Source organism: Pteropus medius, unplaced genomic scaffold (genome assembly GCF_902729225.1).
Source record: "Pteropus medius unplaced genomic scaffold, Ma_sr-lr_union100, whole genome shotgun sequence".
Lineage (NCBI taxonomy): Eukaryota > Metazoa > Chordata > Mammalia > Chiroptera > Pteropodidae > Pteropus > Pteropus medius.
The window spans coordinates 17,859,297-17,882,122 of NW_024340849.1; the positions used below are offsets into that span (position 1 = coordinate 17,859,297).

The 22,826-nt window shown below is 38.5% G+C and overlaps 1 protein-coding gene and 1 pseudogene across 1 annotated transcript in view; one reads left to right on the forward strand and one right to left on the reverse strand.

The window, feature by feature from the left end:
- ME2 (malic enzyme 2) overlaps positions 1-13,749 on the reverse strand; it is a 47,325-nt gene extending 33,576 nt beyond the window's left edge. The window contains exons 1-2 of the mRNA XM_039841448.1: positions 13,588-13,749; positions 4,970-5,089 (exon numbers count right to left, since the gene is read on the reverse strand). Coding sequence (XP_039697382.1) covers positions 4,970-5,077 — 108 coding nt within the window. The 5' untranslated portion in view covers positions 5,078-5,089; positions 13,588-13,749. The remainder of the gene's footprint in view (positions 1-4,969; positions 5,090-13,587) is intronic.
- A 3,180-nt stretch (positions 13,750-16,929) lies between these two features.
- On the forward strand, positions 16,930-17,852 carry LOC120583174 (60S ribosomal protein L36a-like; annotated as a pseudogene).
- The last annotated feature ends 4,974 nt before the right edge of the window (positions 17,853-22,826 follow it).

Below are 22,826 nucleotides of genomic sequence, written 5' to 3' on the forward strand. Positions count from 1 at the left end.
GGCTCTTGTAAGTAAGAAGTGAGGGCTGATGCATAGTTGTAAACTGCCCGGCTGAGTACTGGAGGTATGTCCCAACATGTGCAGAGCCACTTGGCAAAGAATGGATTGAGAATGTCAATAAAAAGATAGAAAATATAAAAAGGAACCAAATAGAAATTCTGGAGTCAAAAGTACAATAACTGAAATTTAAAAATTCAATAGAGGGGCTAAACAGCAGATTTGAGCAGGTGAAAGTCAGCAATTAAAGACAGGTCAATTGAGATTATCCAGCCTGAGAAACAGAAAGAAAACACAATGAATAAACATAAACAGAGCCTCAGAGACCTGTAGGATTGTTACCCAGTGATAGGCCTGCAGGGCCTGGCTGAATCTCTCCCCTACTCTAACCCTATCTCTGAGAACAGGGAGGCCCACTAGTCAGCAGTTAAGAACTTGTCAAGACTAGCTGAAACCAGTTTAAACCAAGAACCAAGCCTGCTGTCTAAATAACCTCCAAAAGATTTTAAAGCTCATTATAATATAATCCTTATGCTAAATAACACACCTACCAATGCCCTGACAGTTGACAATCACATGACAATGGCCGAAGAAACTATAAACAGAGGGTGGAACCCCATCCCAAGAAAGCCAGCATACCTTTCTCCAGAAAATCCATGACTATTCCTACTATTTACCTAAATCTCTCTTTCATTTCTACTACCCCATTTTACCCACCCCTGGACTGCTAAGGGATGAAATTGATCTGAGAACTAAGTTTCCACTTCTCCATTCTCTGGCCATAGAATAAAAGCTTGCGCTGTTAATGCTCACTTTCCGTCTGTAATTGGCTTCCCCATGCTTAATGGGAAAAGGACCCCACTCAGGGTCTTCAAAAAGGAGATTTTCACCCCTTGGTAACAATACTATCAAGAGTGCCAACATATGTATAATAAGAGTCCAGAAGGTGATAATAAAGAATATTTGAAGAAATAATGGCTAAAAACTTCCAAATTTGTTGAGAAATATTAATCCACACATTTAAGAAGCTCAATATTTCCAATGAGGAAAAACTCAAAGAAATGTACACCTAGACACATCATATTCAAATTGTTGAAAGAGAAACACAAAAGGAGAAATTTGAAAGTGGAGAGAAGGGACTCATCGGTGCACAGGATATCCTCAAAAAGGTTAAGAGGTAGTTTCTTATCTGAAACTATGGAGGCCATAAGGCAGTGAGATGACATTCAAAGTGCTGAAAGAAAAAAAAACTGTCAATCAAGAATTTCCAAATCCTACAAAACTATCCTTTAAAATGAAGGAGAAATTAAGAACATTCCAAGATTAAAAAACAAAAACAAAATTCATTGCTAGCAGACCTGTCCCACAAGAAATACCAAAGGCCGTCCTTCAGACTGAAATGAAAAGACACTAGACAGTAACTCAAATCTACACAAAGAAATAAAGAATATGGGTAAGATAACTACATAGGCGAATATAGACAGTATAAATGTATTTTTCATTTGTAGCTCTTTTTTCTACTACCTGATTTAAAAGGCAACTACATAAAGCAATAATTGTAAATCTGTATTGTTGGTCACACAATGTATAAAGATGTAATTTGTATGACAAAGCAGCATAAAAGGGGATGATGGAGCTATAGAGGAACAAAGTTTTTGTGTACTATTGCAATTAAGTTGGTATCGATCTGAACTAAACTGTTATAAAGATGACAGTTATAATCTCCAGAGCAAACCACTAAGAAAATAACCGAGAAATAGGCAGTAAAAGAAATGAGAAGGGAATTAAAATGGTATGCTAGAAAATATCTATTTAACACAAAGGAAGGGGAAGGGAACAAAAAAGAGAAGAACAAAAGAGATCTAAGACATTTAGAAAACACATAGTGAAATGGCTGATGTAAATCTCCCTGATCGTCATTACACTAATGGTAAATGGATTAAACTCTCCAATGAAAATGCAGGGATTGGCAGAATGGATAAAATAACGTGACCCAATAAAAGCTGTCTATAAGAGACACACTTTGATTCAAAGACACAAACAGATGGAAAGTAAACCCACAAAAAAAAAAAAAAAGAGGTATACCATGCAAATAGTAACCAAAAGAGAGCTGGAGTGGCTATATTAATAATAAATAAAACAGACTAAACATTGTTACTAGACAAGGACATATTATAATGATGAAAGGTTCAATCTGTTAAGTAGATACAACAATTACAAATGTATATATGTCCAACAAAAGAGGCACAGAATAGAATATATGAAGCAAAAACTGACAAAAAAATTTAAGGGAGAAAGAAAATTCAATAAGTTGGAGACTTCAACATCTCATTTTCAATAATGGAGAAAACAACTACACAGAATATCAACAAAGAAATAGAAGACTTGAACAATACTATAAAGTAACTGTAATCCTAACAGACACCTATAGAACACTACACTCAACAGCAGCACTTCTCAAGTACACAAGCAATATTCTCCATGACAGAACATATGTTAGGCAATAAAAAAAGTGTCAATAAAATTAAAAGGATTTAAATCATCCAAGGGTATCTCCAATCACAATGCAATGAGATTAGAAATCAATAATACAAGAAAATTTGGAGAATTCACAAATATTTGGATATTAAACAACAAACTCCTAAATAACCAATTAGTTAAAGAAGAAATCACAAGGGAAATGAGAAGATACACTAAGATAAATTAAAACACCCATTTCAAAACTTCTGAGATATAGTGAAAACAATGTTAGAGGGAAATTTATAGCTGTAAACACCCATATTTAAAAAGCAGAAAGGTCTCAAGTCAACAACCAAACCTTCCACCTTAAGAAACTGGGGAGGGGGACAGAGGAAGAACAAACTAAACCTGAAGCCAGAAGAAAGAAAGATAGATCAGAGTGAAAATAAGTGAAATAGAAAATTAAGCAACTGAAAAAGTTTTAAATCAATGAAACCAAAATTTGGTTCTTTGAAAAGATCTATAAAATTGACAAACCTTTAGCTAAACTATGAAAGAAAAAAGGGAGAACTCAAATCACTAAAACCTTTGTGTCTCGTGTTTTACCTTGTAAGATTTTATTAAATATAAAGAAGGTAAAACCAAAACTGTCACTCTTACTTCCTTTCTCCAACTCTAGTAAAAGGATTAAAAATTCAGTGCTGCCTTTAAGTACTATTTTATTAATCACACCAGCAACATGCTCTTAAAACAGTACTTAAAAATATGTAAGAAATTATTAATTTAGTCTACAATGTTTAAAGCACTTCTTCACATGGTAAGTCCCCAAAGAGTTCATGACCCTCAAACTGGAAATCACTAGTCTATGTTCCTCCTTAAACAAACACAGACGACAAAAACACTTTCTGATGCTTAAGGGATTTCACGAAGTGGTCCTTCAGTGAGGTAACCATACAGACACTCTCCAACCTTAGAGATTTCAGAAGGCCACAGATCATTAGATTTTATTTTTCTTTACAGAAACAGTGTAATGCATTTTAGACTATCTTCCTCTTTAAAATTCATTTGCCACAATGTACTTTATAAATTTCTTATAACCCAAAAGGTAGATTTTATACAGTTTCTATAAGAATAAAAATAAAAATTAAACCAATATATTTATCAAATGTTTACTATACCCATGGCATTTATAAAAGATACAAAGAAATTCAGAAGGGTCTCGGCCCAAAGGAATCTTAAGAAATATAAAGTCACGAAAATGAATTTATAACAATTATTTAAATGACAGCTCAAGACATGAAAAGTAACACAAAGCAACATATATTGTTCATTTGTTATAGGGACAGGAAGATAAAAACTACTGCGGAGTTTCTGAGAGCGATTACCCCAGTCTATGGTGCTGTGAAAAGTCTCTACAGGAGAACTGGATTTTGAATGAGTTGCATCTTGAAGAGCAAGCAAGATTTGGAGAGGTGAGGCAGAAATGGCAGAGGATTAGAGTATCCCTCATTGGGCTTCATTTAATTCACTAACTGCTTGCTGAATTCTCATTCTGCACCAGGTACCAAAAAATGTAAAGATAAGGTACTCTGTGTGACCCTTAGTCAAAATTTACATTCCCCTCTGTAGGCCTGAAACCCCTCAAAACATATCATACTATATCCTATTAATTATCCCCCTTATGATGGGAAACAAATGGAATTGGCAAATTTTTTACTGTTGTTTTAAAATAAATCACAACTTAATCTGAATGCACTATTCTCAAAAGGTAGTTTCATATTATGCAATAAACCTAATGTATCTTCTTGCAAGCTTCCCATAAGAAATCTCTTTCCAGAATTATCTTTACTTACTATTTAATATTGCCCCCAAAAGACAGAGAGGGACTTGCCCACTGAACCCAGCTTGGATAAGGAATAAAGGCATGGACAAGATCTCAGTATTGCCTATCACTTCTGGCCCACGAGCGTAAAAAGGGTCAGAGATCCCTCTCTTTTGAAATAGTAGTATGATTAGTGAGCACAATCACTTGCGTGTAATAGTTTGTGTCCAAAAAGCTGCGTGGAGGTGCGGGGTTGGGGGGAGGGTAGAAGTTAAATAAAATTTCATTTTACAGTTTTGACCCCATCTTCCAAGGGCCCAAGTGATTGGCCGAGGATGAGTAACTGATTTGAGCTGGGTAAATCTAAATATTCCACATCTGGCCAAAAGTCCTGGCCAGACTGCCATTCTGGATATTTTTCTGAGCTAGAACTAGGAAATAAATTCAATCCTTTTCCTGGTGGTAGAAATTGTAAGGTGCAAAATTTTGGAGTTATAAAGAAGCCATGATTCTTACCATATGGAGAAAAGTGAAAAGTTCATGCAGAAAAAGCAAATACCACTGAATGTTTTAATATAAAGCTACAAAATACAAAAAAAAAAAAAAATCACCATTTATCTGTCTAAACTACATGGAATCAAACCTTTACCAGGAAGAGAGAACAGGTATGTTGGTGTTCATGTCACTAACCTTGTTTGTTCTTGGGTTCAACATAAGGGGCTTGCCTTTCTCCTTTCTGTGCAAATGACGACATGCCAGAGTACAGGGAGTTGCAACTATTCTTAACCGGGACAACATCTTTTCTTTCACCTGGGAAAAACAAAGTAAAGAAAGCACTGCTGAGAGACATATTACAGAACTGCATGAATGTACACATATTATAGAACTGCATGCTATCGGTTTTCAAATGCAGATTTAGAAAGCTTAACTTTCCACATGTGAAAAATCTTTTCCAAAATACTTTTAAATGTCTACATGTTATAAAGGTTATATAATAGGTGAAGACAAAGACTTCTTTTTCCTGATAACATTCTAAGTCCTAGGATAATAATCATTGCTACTCTTAGGCATCTCCAACAGTTAGCTAAACATCTGCCCATTTTCTAATCCACACAAGTACGGCAAGGTATGTATCTCCCATTTAGGAGAGAAAGAAATTGAGAGTTTAAGAAAGAGGGTAACATTTAGTAAAGACTGAAGTGAGTTCCATGTAAATGAGTGTGGGAGTTTAGCTTGAAGGTGGAAAAGTAAATAACTGGAAAGCCTGGAACATACACATTTAGAGGAAGAGAAGCTATCCAGATTCTTATCTAGATTTAGAATTTTAATGTACTATATTTGGTTTAAATTTAATGCACTAAAATTGTTTTTAGAAACTGTTATTCAGTAGAAAAAAAAATCATTCAAATTCTATAGAAAACATGTTTCTGTTCTTCACATCCATCCCAAATGTAGTAATTTTTCAAAATGAAAAAACTCTACATAATATATTAAACCTTACATATTTACTGATGGAAATATAATAGATTCTTCTGCATATCAGTTCTCCCACCAAAAATCAATTTGCAATGCCCATTTATTACTGTAATCATTACAAATAGTTTCAATTGTTATGCAATAAGTTTTTTAATGGAATTTGTATTTGCTGAGACATCTGTGGTCTGTATATGGTGGTGCAACAAAACCACTAATTCAGGAGTTTTTTAAAGTTCATTTTAATTGAACTTTAAGGTGAAATTCACACAACATAAAATTTTGAAGTAAACTAGAGAGGTTTTAAAAATCCATAATGTTATGTAAACCACCACCTCTAGTTACAAAACAATTTCATCACACACACACACACACACACACACACCCCCCACTTAGAGACCTGACCTTTTCCTTGGATAACCCCTGAGGCAGCAGAAGACAGTAGCCTGGACTTGACTAATGGTCACCCGTACAGAAACTCTGACAGGCTACAGATAACATCTCAACCTAAGTTATGTTTCAGTTCCAGAACGACCCCCTGGCTACTTTCCCATGAGACCAGACAGAGGGACCCCAAAGAAGACCTTTGAACTGTTCTCAAAACCTGAAGAAATGATTCATTACCTTTATATCACCTCAAACAATCAGTAGAGCCCACAACCCCAACTCCCTTAGCTACCAGGACTAATGATTTTCTCCCTATATAACCTACCCCCCAGAGGACATCGGGGAGCTAGATATTAAGAACACTAGCTTACCTGTGTCTCCAGACTTGGTGCCATTTCCTTAAATAAACCTCTACTTTCTCTGCTGCAAACTCCTGTTTGTGTCTCATTGGGCTGTAATGCACACAGGCAAAGAACTCTTTGAGTTCAATAACACAACCACCAATCTGCTTTCTGTCTTTGTGGCTTTACCTATTCTGGATATTTCATATAAATGTGGTACCTAAATATGGCCACAAAAACAAGAACTCTACATGATCACAAACACATCAAGAATTATGAGAAATGGAGATGGGGGTGGGAGATAGGACAGATGCTGTATAAGGGTACAATCTTACAACAAGTAGTAAATAAGTCTGAGAGATCGAATGCACAGTATAGTAAATATAGACAATATCGTACTACTATTAACAAACTTGCTAAGAGATGAGAACTTAATTATTCCAATCACTAAAATGACACGTTAATTTTGCAGTGTGACAGACACTAATTATCGCTAAAACGACAATCACATTATAACATATAAATGTATTAACATGTTGTATACCTTAAATTTACACAATGTTATATGTCAAATATATTTCAATAGTAATAATAAAAAAGAATCATGAGACATACAACAAAATAACTGGTTTTCTCTTTAAAAAATGTTAACGACACAAAAGACATGTTAAAAACAAAAATTCAACTAAGTAAATTTGAAGATTCCAATTGGCTTTATTAAGTGATTCATGAATCAGGCAGCATCCCACCTAGCAAACAGGAAGGAGCTCTGAGGAGCTGTACAAAACGAAACTTTTAAAGGCAGAAAGGGAATGGGACAAGGAAGACATAAACAAAAGAAAGTTATTTCAGGCAAGGTCACCTTCCTTTGGAGAAAGGAAGGGATCTATCGTGCAGATCACCTCACTTGTCTTATCAGAAAATGCCACAGTCACTGATTAAAGGTCACGTTCCTGGGAGAGGCTGAAACGGCACTTAAATTTTGATTTGCTGTCTTAAGGGGCAAGTGACTCCATTTTGGGCCTGTTTAAACAATTTCCCCGTTTTGGTCAGAGATGTGATCAAAAATAAAGGCGTTCACACCACTCTCAGCTATCACTCTATAGTTCTCGCGGCTTTTACTGATCCTCTGAGGAATTATTTTCTTTGCTGATTCTCTATGGCATTTATAGGTCATGACTTCAAATTCGCAATTTTTATGTCAGTCATTCTCTTTCTTCCTTTTCTGATGTTCCAGTCTTAGTAAGATCATTTGCTTGGTGGTCAGCCACTGCAAACATGCCTTTAAAGCCTTTGAGAGAATAAAGCATGCCAGGATGATTTCTATGATTACTATGAGCAAGATAATTCCCAATGTCTGGAGTGCACTTTAGAGCCATGTCTTAGACAAATATATGAGGGAACTAGAATTCAGGATCCAGTCCAGCTCACAGGTATATAACAAAACCGCAAAGACAATCAACAGGATTAGAATCTAATATCCACAAAGGTACAAATATAATTCTTCTCTCTACAACTACCCCCATTTTTTACCAAAGATAATCACAGTAAAACTAATTTGTTTATAATAAACTTGACTTGATTAGTTACCTAAGTGCAGCAAAAATAGTGATTGATCACATAAGCTCTGTCTAAGACTGCTTTCTGTTAGAAAGAATCTGACTGAACTTGTAAAAGCCTCTGAGGCCAGGAAGCTAATTAAGCCAATGACTGGCCATCAGATTTTATCTGCAATTGCACTTCAGACAAAGCTTTGGTAATATAGGTATTCTTTTGGATCTCAAATAAATATATGTTCTTAGAACCAGTTTCTTAGAATATTTTTGGTGACCTGAAACTTTAAAGTTTGCTAGCTAAATTAAATGATGGAAATTTACTGAATATTTAGATCATGTCCAAATAAGATAAAATGCTGAAACATTAATTATTAAATAGTCTCAATTTATCGATTTGGGGTTTCTTATTGCAGAGGAACTAAAAGATAACTTTAGGTTGAAAGACTGTACTATTAAAAGGGTACATTTCTAAGTAATTATGAAATATATTTATAGTAAAAGAACCTGTTTCTAAAGGTTCTGAAATATACTAATAAATTTGCCAATCTAAAAAAAATACTGATGTAACAGGTTATAATTACTTAGTTTTCATTAGAAATTGAGGTTTTTAAGGGTTAAAAATTGCAATATTGAAATGCCAATTAAAACTACTAGAAATAATAAGAGAAACAACTTTGAATACAAGGAAAGTAGGCTATGTGTTTTCAGTAATAGAAGGCATAAGGTATGGAGACACATTTTTGAATTACAAGGAAAGTTGTAGATCTATGAAAAGGAACTCTGAGAAAGGAAATTCTGTGTACGATCAAGCTAGATGAGATTGAATGGATTCATCATAAGCTTTAATATCAACAGTGTACTTATGTAAAATTAAAACTCAATGTTCTTTTATCTGCTGAAAGGATAAAGTTTTCCTGCACTATTGGTAATAAGAGATTATAAAGGGAAAGCAAAGATTTTGTGTTTTATTAAAATTATTTCCTGTGCTCTTTAGGTTTTTAATTGCTTAGGTAAACCAAGCCTTATTATTAAAAGAGTAAAATTTTACTTACTATTTAACTTTCTACATTTGCCTGTGAAGTCTTTGTCATCATAACTAAGTACTGCTTCACAGTGACCTATCATCCTACGTGACTAAGTGTTATACAACTTTTGATATGTTTGATAAACTTCTCAAAATTCAAAAATTAGTCTTTTTCTTAACTCGAAAAAATCTTTGAGATTTTTCAGAAGGATTTCTGAACTTTTTCAAAAGAGATCTTTAAAATGGTTCTTTGATATTCTCAGCTGGCTGCCCTGCTTGCCTGCCCCTCATTTTCATCCTCCCCCCACAACCTGTCAAATCTACCTCATGTATTCTCAAATGAGAGAATATATGCAAAAGTATTATAATAAAGACTTAAAGTGTTACATCGCTCACATTATTTCTTTATTACTAAGTGATAGAGAATAAAATAAAATATAAAAGTACAGTTGACACATAATGCATCTAATTCTGCAACAGACTTAAATCTGCATATAAGTGGACCCACACAGTCCAAACCTGCGTTGTTCAAGAGTCAACTGTATTTTGGATGCAGTTGTCAATCTGCTTATGCAGAGGGCTGACTTAAGTTATATGTGGAAATTCAACTGTGTGGGTGCTCAGCTCCCCTAACTCTCAAATTATTCAAGGGTCAACTATAATTTTAATAGTATCTTCAGAACAAGTAGCCATAAGTGAAAAAAAATAGCTTAAGGAAAAAAACAATCTCTGCAAAAATCGGAACCAAGGACTGAGAAACAGACAGATAGGCTTAAGACTAGCTCAAGGCAACAAGACAAAATGGGGGTGGTGGTGGGATCACAGCTAACTCATGTTATACAGATATGATGGGAAGAGAACTATAAAAAACAGGTGAAGTAAAAACAAGAAACACAAGAAGGCAGGGCTTCTAACTTTGAACAAATATTTAAAATCAAGCAGCTTATTTAAGAGTTTCCTGGATAGTGAGATATACCTGTAGTTCCCCCCAGCCCCCGCCCCTGCCCCGGTGTATTGTTCATACTGCCTTGTCCTGGGAAGCAGAGGAAATACTCTCTGGGTGGTGTTCATAAACTAGGCTGGGACTGAAGCTGCTAAGCCATTGGGTGTTGGCAACTACTCTCCTTGGCTCCCTACCCAAGGGTAGAAAGAAAAAGGTCAATGCACTGGATATCAAAATTACAGAGAGGTCACGACTTGGTGCAATGAGAAACTCTATAGTCATACAGACCTGAATTTGAATCTGGATTCAGCTAATTACCAATTTGAAATCAGCTGTGTCACCCAGGCATTCCCAAATGGTCTCTGAATTGATGTTAGTCTGGGACACGTTTTTCACTGGCCTATGACCAAATGAGAAAAACTAGAACAATATAATATAGTTTTTCATAATACTTTTATCTTTGTGTTCATGTAGTAATTACGACCTTTCTACCTTTTTAGTGGCAAAAATGTCCTTTCTTTTATGAAAGGATGGGAACGGTAGATTGTAGTAGTTTTTTAAAAGGTCCTTAACCAGGTACGGTTGTGACTCCTGTCAGGATACCAGCTCCCTGCTGCCCTGCACACAGAGGGCTGGCATCCAGCTGGGGAAAGTAGAGCAGGTCTGTGGGTCCAAGTGTCAGGGCTGCACACTCAAGAGGAAAATCAGGAGGAGAAAGAGATAGCAAGCATAGGCCTACAAAACAACCAGGAAAAAAAAAAAAGGAAAAATAAAAAAAAAAAGAAGAAAAGTAGGTAATAAAGAAAAGAAAAAGAAACAAGTCTTTAACCTTAACAGAATTAAAAGTTAGCAATCATATGTCTGGTCCCAAGTGCCCCCCATACACACTTTTTTTTTTTTTACTTGCCCATGAAGTCCAAAAGTCTGGGAACTACTGATTTAGAAGTCTCACTTTTCTCATCAGTAAAAAAAGAGAGGGGAAACTCTATTTTGCAGACTTGTGTGTAGATGATGATATGATATATATAAAGCATCAAGCCTTTAGAGCTTTATCATCAACATAAAGAGCTTGACTATCTGATTTGAAGATTTATTCCATCAAATCCATATCCAGGCAGTCTAGCACGCACAGTTGTCAACGACAAGCTCCAAAATCAAACTGCTGGATGTAAATCCTGGCTTTGCCATTGCTAGCTCCATGATGGAGTAAATCAGAGTAAATTACAATCTCATTACTCAGATAGTGATGATAAACAGGATCTACTGAATATGGCTGTTTTCAGATTTAAATTATATAATCCATGTAAGATGCTTATCACGGTGCCCTCTAAGTAAATAAAGTTAGCTTAAGTTTGTTGGTTTAAGTAAAACAGTCATGTCTTTATTTTGCCTGGGTTTAACAAAAATAGTCCATGTTAATAAGTGAGTTTTATGTCTATGAAAAATGTTTCTAGAGGTTATAAAATGTCCAGATAAAGAATGCTGATTGATTACTTCTTTAGTTTTCATTAGACATTGAGGTTTTAAGGGTTAAAATTCTACTTATATGTAGGAAAACTTCTAGTGTATATTCTACAGGTAAACAATGGCTGTAAATTAAACAGTCAGGACAATGGGAAACCCAAGATGGCCACTTGGTTCCTCCTTGCTCCCTGACTCCCCATTTTTCAGATTGTACACTCCTTTGTGCATCACAGTACATTTAAGCTGAACCTAGATGAAGGAATTTAAGAGCTGACATTGAAAGGAGACATCTTACACTATTGCCAAGGTGTGATAGAGTCATTTGAAGAAAACGCCAAGTTGGTAATCACTTCCTTTCACATTGAGCTCCCAGGAGACAAAGACTCCAGATTTTGTTTATTAAAAAGGACATCAAATAAAAGACGCTCTCCAACCTCAATGGAAGGGAACTTATCAGGTTTAACTGCGCCTTAATCCCTGACCATTGTTTGTGCATCCAAGTTAACGTACTTTTGAAATAACCCATAACCACCCTCAAGAGAGCACAAATATATATCCTATACAATCCAAGCCCTGCCTTGCTTTCCCCCCGTCCAAGTAATCTTCCTACTTACCCTCTTTAATTTCAAATGCATAAAAGAAACTGCAAACTGTTATTGTGCAGAAATTTGAGATCTTGCTCCTTGGCAAATGTCGTCAGTTTGGCTCAAACTCATAAAAATTGTCTACAGATTTGGATGTATCTTACATTGACATATATTTATTTAACTATTGTGTAACTACTGTAACAAGCGTGTGTCTGTATATGTGTGTATATGTTTGTGTGTATGTATATACATATACATGTGTGTATGTATGTGTGTGTGTGTGTATATGTATAAAAAGAGAACTGTTTCTTCTCTAACTTCCAGAGTGCTTGGCAACTAAAGATCAAAACCTATGAGTACAACACTGCAATTAGCTTAAAAACATGAACGATGTTTAAGGAGCATATAAGGGGTCTGGAGCTATTCAGTTGGATTGCTGAGTTTGAATCCAGGCTTTGCCACTTAAAACCTGTGATCCTGGGCAAGTTGCTTAACATCCTAAGCCTAATTTTTTCACTTGTAAATTGGACAGAATAACAGCACCAATCTCAAAGGTTATTCTGAGATAATTCATCTAGAGAACAGCGCCCGGCCCATAATTAGCCAATAGGTGCATCTATTGTTATCATCAATTGCAATACTAAAAGAAGTAACAACACTTTTAATTGTTTTGCTTAGAAGTGATTGCCACAAGCATCACGAAGGTAAACCAGATATGAGATAACACGTTCTGTAAAGAAAGCACTTCCACTGAGATTTATTGCTTCGATTATGCTTCTCATTAAAGGGCAACATATTTTCGAGAATTATCTTCAGAACCAAGAAAGAAAATCGAACCCAGGACCACAAATGTAACAAAATACAAGAAGAAATGGTTATCCTCAGCATCAAACCTGTCGATCCTGGTCCACAGATGCCATTTCATCTGAATGGACAGAACCATTTCAATCTTAGAAATTTCTAGCCTGCAACAAACTTCCTTTAAGCGAGCAATGAACACACACACACACACACACACACACACACACACACACACACACACACACACACACACACACACACACACCTTTTTTACACACACGCTTAACTCATCATTAATTCATCCCTGCAGAAAAAGAGATGTATTTGCGAAAGGGGTTTCGAACCACAAAATCGGTTTATCGGTTTTTAAAAGACGCGGGAGAGGAAAGGAGAGATGCTCGTGTTTTGAAGGCCACAAGGCCTTACCCCGGGGCGGGAAGGGGGTCGCCCTGGCACCAGCGAGTCGAGAAACGGGAAGTCGCTCTTCAAGGCCGGGGAAGAGAGGCGGACGGTCGAACTGGGTTCGCCGTGACCTCGCCAATCTTCCAGCCCTCAGCGAAACCCTTCCCTTAACCCCGCCAGCCTTATCTGCCAAACGGGGACCTTCCCGGCCGCACGCGTGGAAGCCCGCGATGGGTGGGCGCTCGGTTCCCCAAGCCCAGCAACAACAGGAAGCCGGCACCCGCTCCTCTCCCGGAGCTACTGCCGGGGCCGCGCCGCGCGGAGACTTACCCTACGTCTCGCCCGGCGACAGGTGGTGCTGCCGGCAAAGAGGCCGCGGACCTGCCGCCCACCCAGGCGATGATCGGCTCCTGCCCGGCCCGGCCCGGCCCTCCCCTTCTCCGAACTTTCCGGAGGCAGCGCTTGCTCAGGCTCAGACTAGCACAGGCAGCCAGTCACCGTTGGAGGAAGATAGTAAAGCAGCGTAGCAAGAGGAGGAATCCGGTAGGAGAAAGAGTTGGGAGCAGAGCTCGCACGACCCCATGGGCGGAGACTGATAGGCGCGCGGACCAATGCGGAGGCAGGAAGTCGGCCCCGAGGGGCGGGGCTCCGCTCAAGGCTTCAAGGCCCGCGCGTTCGCGTTCTTGCCTCGCAGGGCATCCCTACGTCGGGATCCTTAAAGTTACTGTTTTGAGGCCGAGCGAGCGCCCGTGTGGATCCGAAGAATGTGAGAAGGACCAGTAGATTTGGAGGAGTCCGAAGATACAGGCGACACCCGTCGGTCTGCAAAAGGATCCGAGGCTGGCTTAGCGTGGATCGTGCATCCTCGGCGTTGGCGTGGTTGCCCGGGGTGATGGCAGCGGGTTCGCGCAAAAAGAGGCTCTGCGCATGCGCAGGCGCGGGCGGGGTTGGGGGATGTCGGCGGGTACCAGACACCCAGCCTGGTTGGAGGAGGCGAGAGGAAGGCTGGGAGTTTGGGGTCATCCTGAACAGTCAGTGGAGGCGAGAGGAAGGCTGGGAGTTTAGGGTCATCCTGGACAGAGAGGATGGAGGAGAGGTTTAAGAGCAGGCTACAGGTCAGGGGAATAGAGAAGCAGAAGAGGGAGGACCTAGGAAATGCGAAGCCTCTGCACTTTAGGAACAGTTTGTGTTTCTGAGCTATTTTTGTGTGTCTAGAACTCGCTCTAATGCAAAATTCTTTGCCACTCTCCACTGCTGCTGGCACAGTTATTGACCCGCAGGGAATTTACAAATGACCCCTACCGTTACAGTCACCATAAATAGATAGTCAATGTTCTCAGACTAGAACATTGTTCTAGTGTTCTAGTAGAACACTAGAACACTAAATTGTCTTCCTGAAAGAAGAAGGGATCATAAGTTAATACATCTATACCCACCCATGGTTATGATATTGGATAATATCCTTTATTCTTTTTTTCAGAAAATGTTACCACCAAAAATTATTTGAGTTTGTGTACTCTTAAAACAATGTGTGTAAATTATAATTTTAAAATAAAGATGTAAAGGATAAAAAAGAAGCAAGGCAGATGGAATAAGAAAATTGAAAGGGAGGAAATATGAGAGAAAATTGAGCCCAAGCAGAGAAAATGAATTGTCCCCTCCTAAACACTTTGACAACTATGTAAAATCTGGAGCAACTGTGCCAGTCTGAGGATTGAAGGGTGAGGCATATTTGTGAATGCTGTAGTTAGATGATAAATGATAGGTATGGCTGCTATAATCACCTCAGTAAAAGAGGGATTATAAATAGCATGACCTACAATAACCCTGCTTGCCAGAAATTGTTATGATGCAGCAAGTCAATGAAGGGAACTTCAAAAATTACAAGCATCGTGAGGAATGCTTCATTAATAGAGGTAAAAGTATTTTGTCTTTGAAAGACGGTTGGTCCTGCATTAGAATAATCTCAGGTTGAAGGGTTGTAGATAGCTATCATGGATAGGATTTATTTTGGTTAAATTGAGGTCAGTTCATTCCTCAAATGAAATATGTTAATGCCAAAGAGGCAGACACTGCTATTTGGCCGGTCCACCCCATTCACTTGTTATTCTTAGTCACTTTGATGATTGATCTGATTTGTTCAGTGACCAAGCCCAAAACCTATTTCCTCCTCTCAGTTTCTTGTTGCTTTGGACCTTGGCACCTTGTTTTAAATGATCCTCTGCCTTGAAACTAATCCTTCTAGGAAGAACTTTTATCTTCTTTCTGGGCTCAGGATTGTTTGTATTGTCTGCATGGCCATTTGACAACTCTCCAAGGCCTGATGAGCTACATACTGGACAGCCAAGAATGATTCCTCTTTCCTGAGAGGGTCCAGAGGAGTACACCAAGGAAGAAGCCTATAAGGAATGCACTGGATCCACAACTGTTACAGGAGCCATTTACTCCAAAAGAAACAGCAATGCACAATGCAAAGAATTTATTTCATATATTGGTTGGGATGGATATAAAATTCATGCAGTGAGGTGTATAAAGCACCTCACTCAAACTTGATGAATTTTTACATATGTACACACCTGCATAGTCATCGTCCAGACTGAAGTATAGGACTTTCCCTTGTGCCTCTTTTCAGGCACCTGCCTCCCCTCTTAAAGCCAACCACTTTACTGACTGATGCTGGTAGCTCTGGGGGGAGAGATGTGGGTGTGGATCAGTTTCTGTGTGCCTGCATTGTTGGGAGTTGAGGCTGTTGTCTTATGCTTTGTCTTCGGTTTGGCTGGTTCACCTGTGAATTGGGAGGAGCCTTGAAGGGCAAGCTGCCAGGGCACACCTGGCCACGTGACTTCTCCATAAAACTCTTCAATAGGCAGAGTTTAAAATGATATGTATGTCAGTTATCTCAAGATGGACACATATTTACCCACCTTTCTCAAACTCAAATATGCCTGGAATAACTTTCATATAAATCACCAAAATAGAGTAGATTTATTTCATCCCAACACCACCACAAGTGTTTCCTTAAGGAAAATCCATATTACTGAGTTTCAGAGAATTATGGAAGGTCACTATCTTTGTAATGAGAGTGTACAGGAGTAGGATTGTAGGTTTCAGGTTGACACATTATCTATAGCAAAAACAGACAGATTGTGCTAATTGCATGTTTAGATTTATACAACCCAATCTGCCTTAAAATAGAAAACATTAATAATGAATGCTGGCTGCCGCCACTGGGAATTATCCTCCAATAAAATAAAAGACAAAATGAACAGTATAGCTAAAGGCATTTATGCTAAACACCGCAGAAACAACCCTGTCAGCCTACTGAGGATGTGAGACATAAAAGCATTTGGTGTAGGTAAGTACTATCATTAAGAAACAATAATGTAAAACAAAAAGAAACTAATGTTTTTGTTATTCCCAAATTAAGTGCTAATGATGGTAATTACCTCCAAAAAAAGTACCAACAATTCTTTATATAATTAAAATAAGTAGAACTTTTCGGGCTATCTAAAAGTGTAAAGTAAAACCACAATAAGCATGTCTTTATTACCAAAATATGTTAAAATTCTAGAAATTTTTGTGAAGAACAAAGAAGTTAATATAATAGGCTTATTAACAATAGAAGAATCTTTACTTCTCAAGGAAAAATAGCACTTTGATATTTATGGATAATATTGTACCACATTTGATTTTTCTCTAGGACTTTTAGGTAACCTGGAAAGAGTAAGGCAAAAATTTACTAGCATCCTGTCATTGTGGAAATAACATACTTCATTTATGAAAGTGATAACAGTCTTGATAATGATGTCACTTCTGGAGACATAAGCAGCTTGGTATTACTTAGTCTAAATCCTCGTCTTGGCTCCATCATTATCTCTAAGCCTTTAACAGAAGACTCAAGGAGCAGCAACACTGGCATTACTTGGGAGCTGGTTAGAAAAATGAAATCTGGATTCCCACCCTAGGCCTACTGCATGAGACTCAAACACGCCCAGGTGGCTCCATTCACATTAACATTAGAGAAACAGGGAGGAGCCCTGAAGTTCTAGAGTCTCAACTCAGGCTGCCAGGAATAGATTTCTTTTTCTAGATGAGATAGTAAGAAGCCCGTGATACTTTCTGCCCCCTTTCCGTGCCAACAGCGCTCTTGCAAACATGGTGCACGTTCCTGAAACCCACCGGACTTTCTGTAAGAAGTGCGGCAAGCACCAACCCCACGAAGTGACACAGTACAAGAAGTCCTAGGATTCTGTGCATGCGCAGGGAAAGCAGTGTTATGACAGGAAGCAGAGTGGTTCTGGTGGGCAGACTAAGCTGATTTTCCACAAAAAGTCTAAAACTATGAAGAAGATTGTCCTGAGGTTTGAATACGTTGAGTCCAACTACAGATACAAAAGAATGCTGGCTATTAAGAGATGCAAGCATTTTCATATGGGAGGAGATAAGAAGAGAAAGGTCCAAGTGATCCAGTTCTAAGCTTCATATTTTGTTTTATTATGAAGACAATAAAATCTTGAGGCTATGTTCACTTAAAAAGGAAAAAAAGTTCCTGTAACAAGGCAAACACAGTTCTTTCCTTTCCACATTGAGACTATGTTATGTTTAAACCATAAACAATACAATTTTGTTTGATGAATTTTGCATCAGGTAGACCATTTGCACCGAATAGAATGGATGCGGTCTTTGGCTTGATACCTGAGAAAAAAAAAGTCCTAGGAATGTTTGCCTTGATCATCCAAATAGTATCCCAGGTATCTTGAGCATAACTTTACATGCAGGTCCTTAATAGACCCTGCAAGATTCATGGTTCAAAGACTACTTAAGCTATCTCTGAGATTCTATCTCTTGGGGGCAGTACAGGGCCTTTTTTTCTATAGCGTTCAAGATTTCTCTGGCCAAGAGAATAGGTACAATAGATATGGTAATTTAAGGGAAACTAAATTGATAAATTGGCTTTGATCATACAGTATATTTTCCTACCGAACAATAAATGGTGGGTTCTTTGGTATGTGAGATATCAGAACCCCAAAAACGCTTTCGATATTTTTAAGTTGAATGTTTCACATCTTTCACATCAACAAGGTGTGGTCTGACCACAAAAGAAATCTCCCAGACGTGCCTTTCCTCCCAATACTGTTTGACTTTAGACGTGCTAGCATTCTGAAGTGCTTCACAAAGGAAATCGCCTCCCACATCAAGCTGCACCCCTGGGCTAGGAATTCTTCCACTTGTTTTTGCCTTGGCCATTAGTTACCTTAGGAATGTCTGGGGACCTCAAGACCTCCCAGGAGGTTTAACTCTGTTCCAGGGGTTCACACTGGGACCTTGCTGTCTTGGGGGTCTGCACCAAGTATAGCAATTAATTGGGAGCATTTTGTTTTAACAGCCATCCAAAAGGAGGTAGAATGTCTTTCCTTCCTTACACTTGAACCAAAACTATATTGCACAGAAGAACCTGAATTAAATGATTTGTCTTAACACAACCTTGCGAAAATTTTTTCTATTCCAATTTATTAAGGGCACCAAATGGTACAGACTGTTGCTTATATCTCTATGACTGCAAGTAGAAATGATGAACCATAAGCTTTGTTCATAAAATACCCAGAGGTTCTTAATCTTTCTTGTGCAATGGACACCATTGACAGTCTGTTAAAGCTTACAGAATATTTTTTTATGTGCATAAAACAAAATACATTGAATAACAAGAATTCAATCATAATGAAATAAAGTTATCAAGATATTTTTAAACCCCAAATTTCTGATATTATAATACATGTGCTACCTTATAATGCATTAAATCAAAATCTAATTGTGGGTCTAATAACTAACAATGATGAGTATAAATGCTATTTCACAGTATCTGCAACAATTATAAGGTGATATGAAAAATTCATGATTTCAGTTAATCCTAGATGTTTGTTGCCTATATTCATAATTGAAGAAAATGCTAAAACGCACTTAGAGATTAGTGAAAATAAATGTATTTTTCTCAGTCCAAGTTGGTATACTCCCTGTACTAGGCTATCTGTTTTATTTGAGTTCAGATAAAAATCTCATTCTGCCTATCAGCAATTTATGAGATCAGCTTGTAATACTGTGAAATAGTTTCCTGTAGCAATTTTGTCAGATCTTCAATTTCAGGGTTATGTGGAGACATTCTCTGCCAACATGTTTTTTTGATTCTCAGTAAATTCTGCTCCATTTCAGTTTTGTTGAGCTTTGCTTGGGACAGTATTACCTGGGCTTTTCTGTAGCCCGGTGACTCAGCATTCTGACACAAATGCAGCTTTACCTGATCGCATTATAGAGGTTGCTTTCAAGTTGAAAACTTCTCTTAGTCATTTTTTTGTTCATTATTAAGAGGAATTTGTTCAGGAATCTTGTGCCAGGGGCACATATTGTCAGACATACTAAGAAAGTAACTTATTACTGAGATTCTCACTCTTGGAGAAATTGCTTTAGAATGTATTTTTTGGAAGCCCACTATGAGGATTTTTTTTAAGAAAACATTTTATAATTCTTTCTTGGTAAAAAATGTATTTTAGCTCCTTTTGTGAAGAAAAATAACTTTGTATTTTTATATTTCATTTGCATTCTCTGAATAGGCATGAAAAGCAACAGTAATCTTTGTGTCAGTTTGGGGAAGGAGTATAACTGTTTTTCATGCCAGCTGTGAGCACATTATGCCAACAGTGAGAAGAGGGAAGTTGAAATTCTCTGTCATGAATTCAGTCTATTCTGTCCTTATTAGGGCAGAAAAGAAGTGATAAGAAACATTGTTCTAGAGCTCTTTTTACTTTGTCCAATGGGAGAGCTTGACTCACCCTGGAGTTGCCACGCCCTTTGAACAAACATCCTGCAGCTCTGCTCTCTCCAGTGAAACTAGTCCCTTCTTCATCTCATCCTATCGGGCTTCCATCTCCACAATTTTATTAACACTGTGCAAAACTTCCTCTTTTTTTTTTGGTGGAATCCAACCTTTTTTCAGTCCCCAACTTCCTTATTCTTTCAGCGAAATTTGACCCAACTGACCTTTTCCCTCCTTGAACTGCTTCCTTCCGTTTCCCCCTGGCACAATATTCCTCTGGATCTCTGGCCTCGCCTTTGACATCTCCTCTTCCTCCTCCATCATGAAAGGTGAGGCCCAAGATTCAATCTGAAATATAATCTGTGGAGATGGCTCACAAATCTGGGTTCTCCATTGTGAGTTTTCACCTTTGAGTCTGTCCTCCCCAACCTCCCGCCTCCGCCCCCAAAGGCTCCGTTCATTCGGTAAACATTTTTTTGAGTGTTACTTGGTTTCAAACAAACATTTGATTGTCCCTGGCTGTAGTGTAAGACAGTTTTTTTCTCTTTTTTGTATTGCAAGTGCCTCACTTGATCTTTGTTGCCAAGGTACCCATTTTAATAGTCATCCTCTTCAAGAATGGCTGTTTTGAATAAACACATGTCAGCCCTACAACTAAGTAAAAAGCTAGACTGTGTCTACCACTGAGGCTCCTTTGTTTTAGGGATCTTGGTTGATTTCAGTAACTGACCATTTAGGCCACTTGTTTTTTCTTTTCTTTCCCTGTTTTAAACTGCTACTCTTATATTTTAAATTCACCAATAAAGAGTGAGCTCAGGGAAACCCTAGGCCTTCACCCTCAACCCCAATTAAAGTAGAACCTCAGGCTTGTGCACTCCCCACTCTCCTCCTCCTGCAACCTTGCTGTGTGGCCCCAGGTGTGCTGTGTAATTTCCAGGTTCTTAAAGTAATAAGCCTTTATTTTTTCAAAGTTTCCAAATGGTTATTGCTGAAAGGCATCTTGCAATCACAATAAGAACCATAAGGGCTGGTCCAACCATAACACTAGTTATCGATAGAAAGAGATTGGCATAAAACACAGCCCTCGAGGAATTTTCAGGGAGTAGAGAAGGCAGCCGGTGAAGGACTAAAGAGTGAAGAGAGGTGGGTGGTAGACACACCTACGAATAATTATGTCAGTGCAATAACAGAAATGACTATTACAATGTATAATGGGGATTGAGAGAAGAGACTCAAACCGATCTGGGATGGGAATGAGGAAACTCATTAATTTTAATTCGACAAATATCAATTAACATTCAACAAACAGTAGCAAGGACTTCCTATGTGCCAGTTATCAAGCTAGGCTGTAAGACAGTAAGAGGGACCAGACAGGCCTTATCCTTGCCTTTTTGCAGCTCACAGTCTACTAAGTGGGAGAAAGACGTTAAAACGAGTCATACAATTTTATCATGGTGGCAAGTGCTACCAAGAGATAAGCACAAAGTGCCAGAGAGTCTTTGATAGGGAGATCTAATGGGGCCCAGGAATCGATGAAGGCTTTCCTGAGGAAATAACATTTAAGCCAAGGCCTGAAGCCACGCAGAAAATACCCAAAGTGAGAAAAGAGTAGTCAGGCTGTAACAGGACTCAAAGGAGAATTTGACAAAGGACTGTTTGATACTAAGATGAAGAGGTGAGACAGGTAAAAGGTGATTCGAAGCGCTTCACAGTTAAAAAAATTTAGCCTTTATCTTAAAATCAAAGACTAACCATCCAACAGTTTTTTTAAGCAGGTAGTTGACAAGATCAAATTTCCATTCAGAAAAGGTCAGTTTGGCTACCGGGAGATGACAGATTGGAGAGCGGGCAGGAGCCAACGAGGAGAGAGGCTATTGCAATCTTCTAGATGAAAGTTAAGTATGGCTTAACCTTCATCTTGTTGGGAGGTAGTAGAGAAGTGAACAGATTTGAAAATGTGTAGAAGAGAGAAATTATAGGGCCTGGTGACTGGATGTTGGTGGTGAGAGAGCGGTGTAGACAGAAAAGGAGGAGCTGCTTTTACAAGAAGGGTCTAAAAGTGCTGTGATGTTGCGGGGTGGAGTGGTGTGTGGCAGGCAGTGGGACTGGGCCGTTAGGGAGTCCAGCAGTGGCTGTGGCTATGACCACGGTGGTGGAGTAGCCTGGAGACCAGTGGCTGGAGAGTTGGAGATACTGCTCAACACACCTCACCACTTGTCATCCCTCGTGACTTGAGTATCTTTTATCTGAATGTTGAGGGCGATTTGGGGAGGGGGGATTTCACCTGAGTTTTAAAAGATGAGCATGGTTAGCTCAGAGGAGGTTTGGAGGAGGAAAGTTTTTCTAGTCAGAGGGAAGAGAATATGAGAAATAGCATAATTCAAGCAATTCAGAATTAATGGAGCAGGGGACAGGGTAGGGAAAGGCAAGAGATGATGCCAGATGAGGGAAGGATAATGGGGAGCTATTGAAGAGTTTTATTTAGGCAAGGGAGAGACGTGGCCATTTCTGGATTTGGAAGAGATCACTTGGGCAGCTCTGTGAGTTTAATGGGGCCAAGAAGAAAGTCCAGCAGAAAGCTGAGAGTGTACAGGGGAACTGAATGAAGGTCTGAACTGGGACATGGTACAATGATGGAGCAGAGAGGAGGAGGAACTGGAGAGATTTCTGGGAGGAGCCGGTGAAGGGAGGAGGGCCTCCCAGCCTTCTGAATCAGCTAATTGGCATAGGCGAGGTCACCAGCTGAGACAGAAGAACAGAA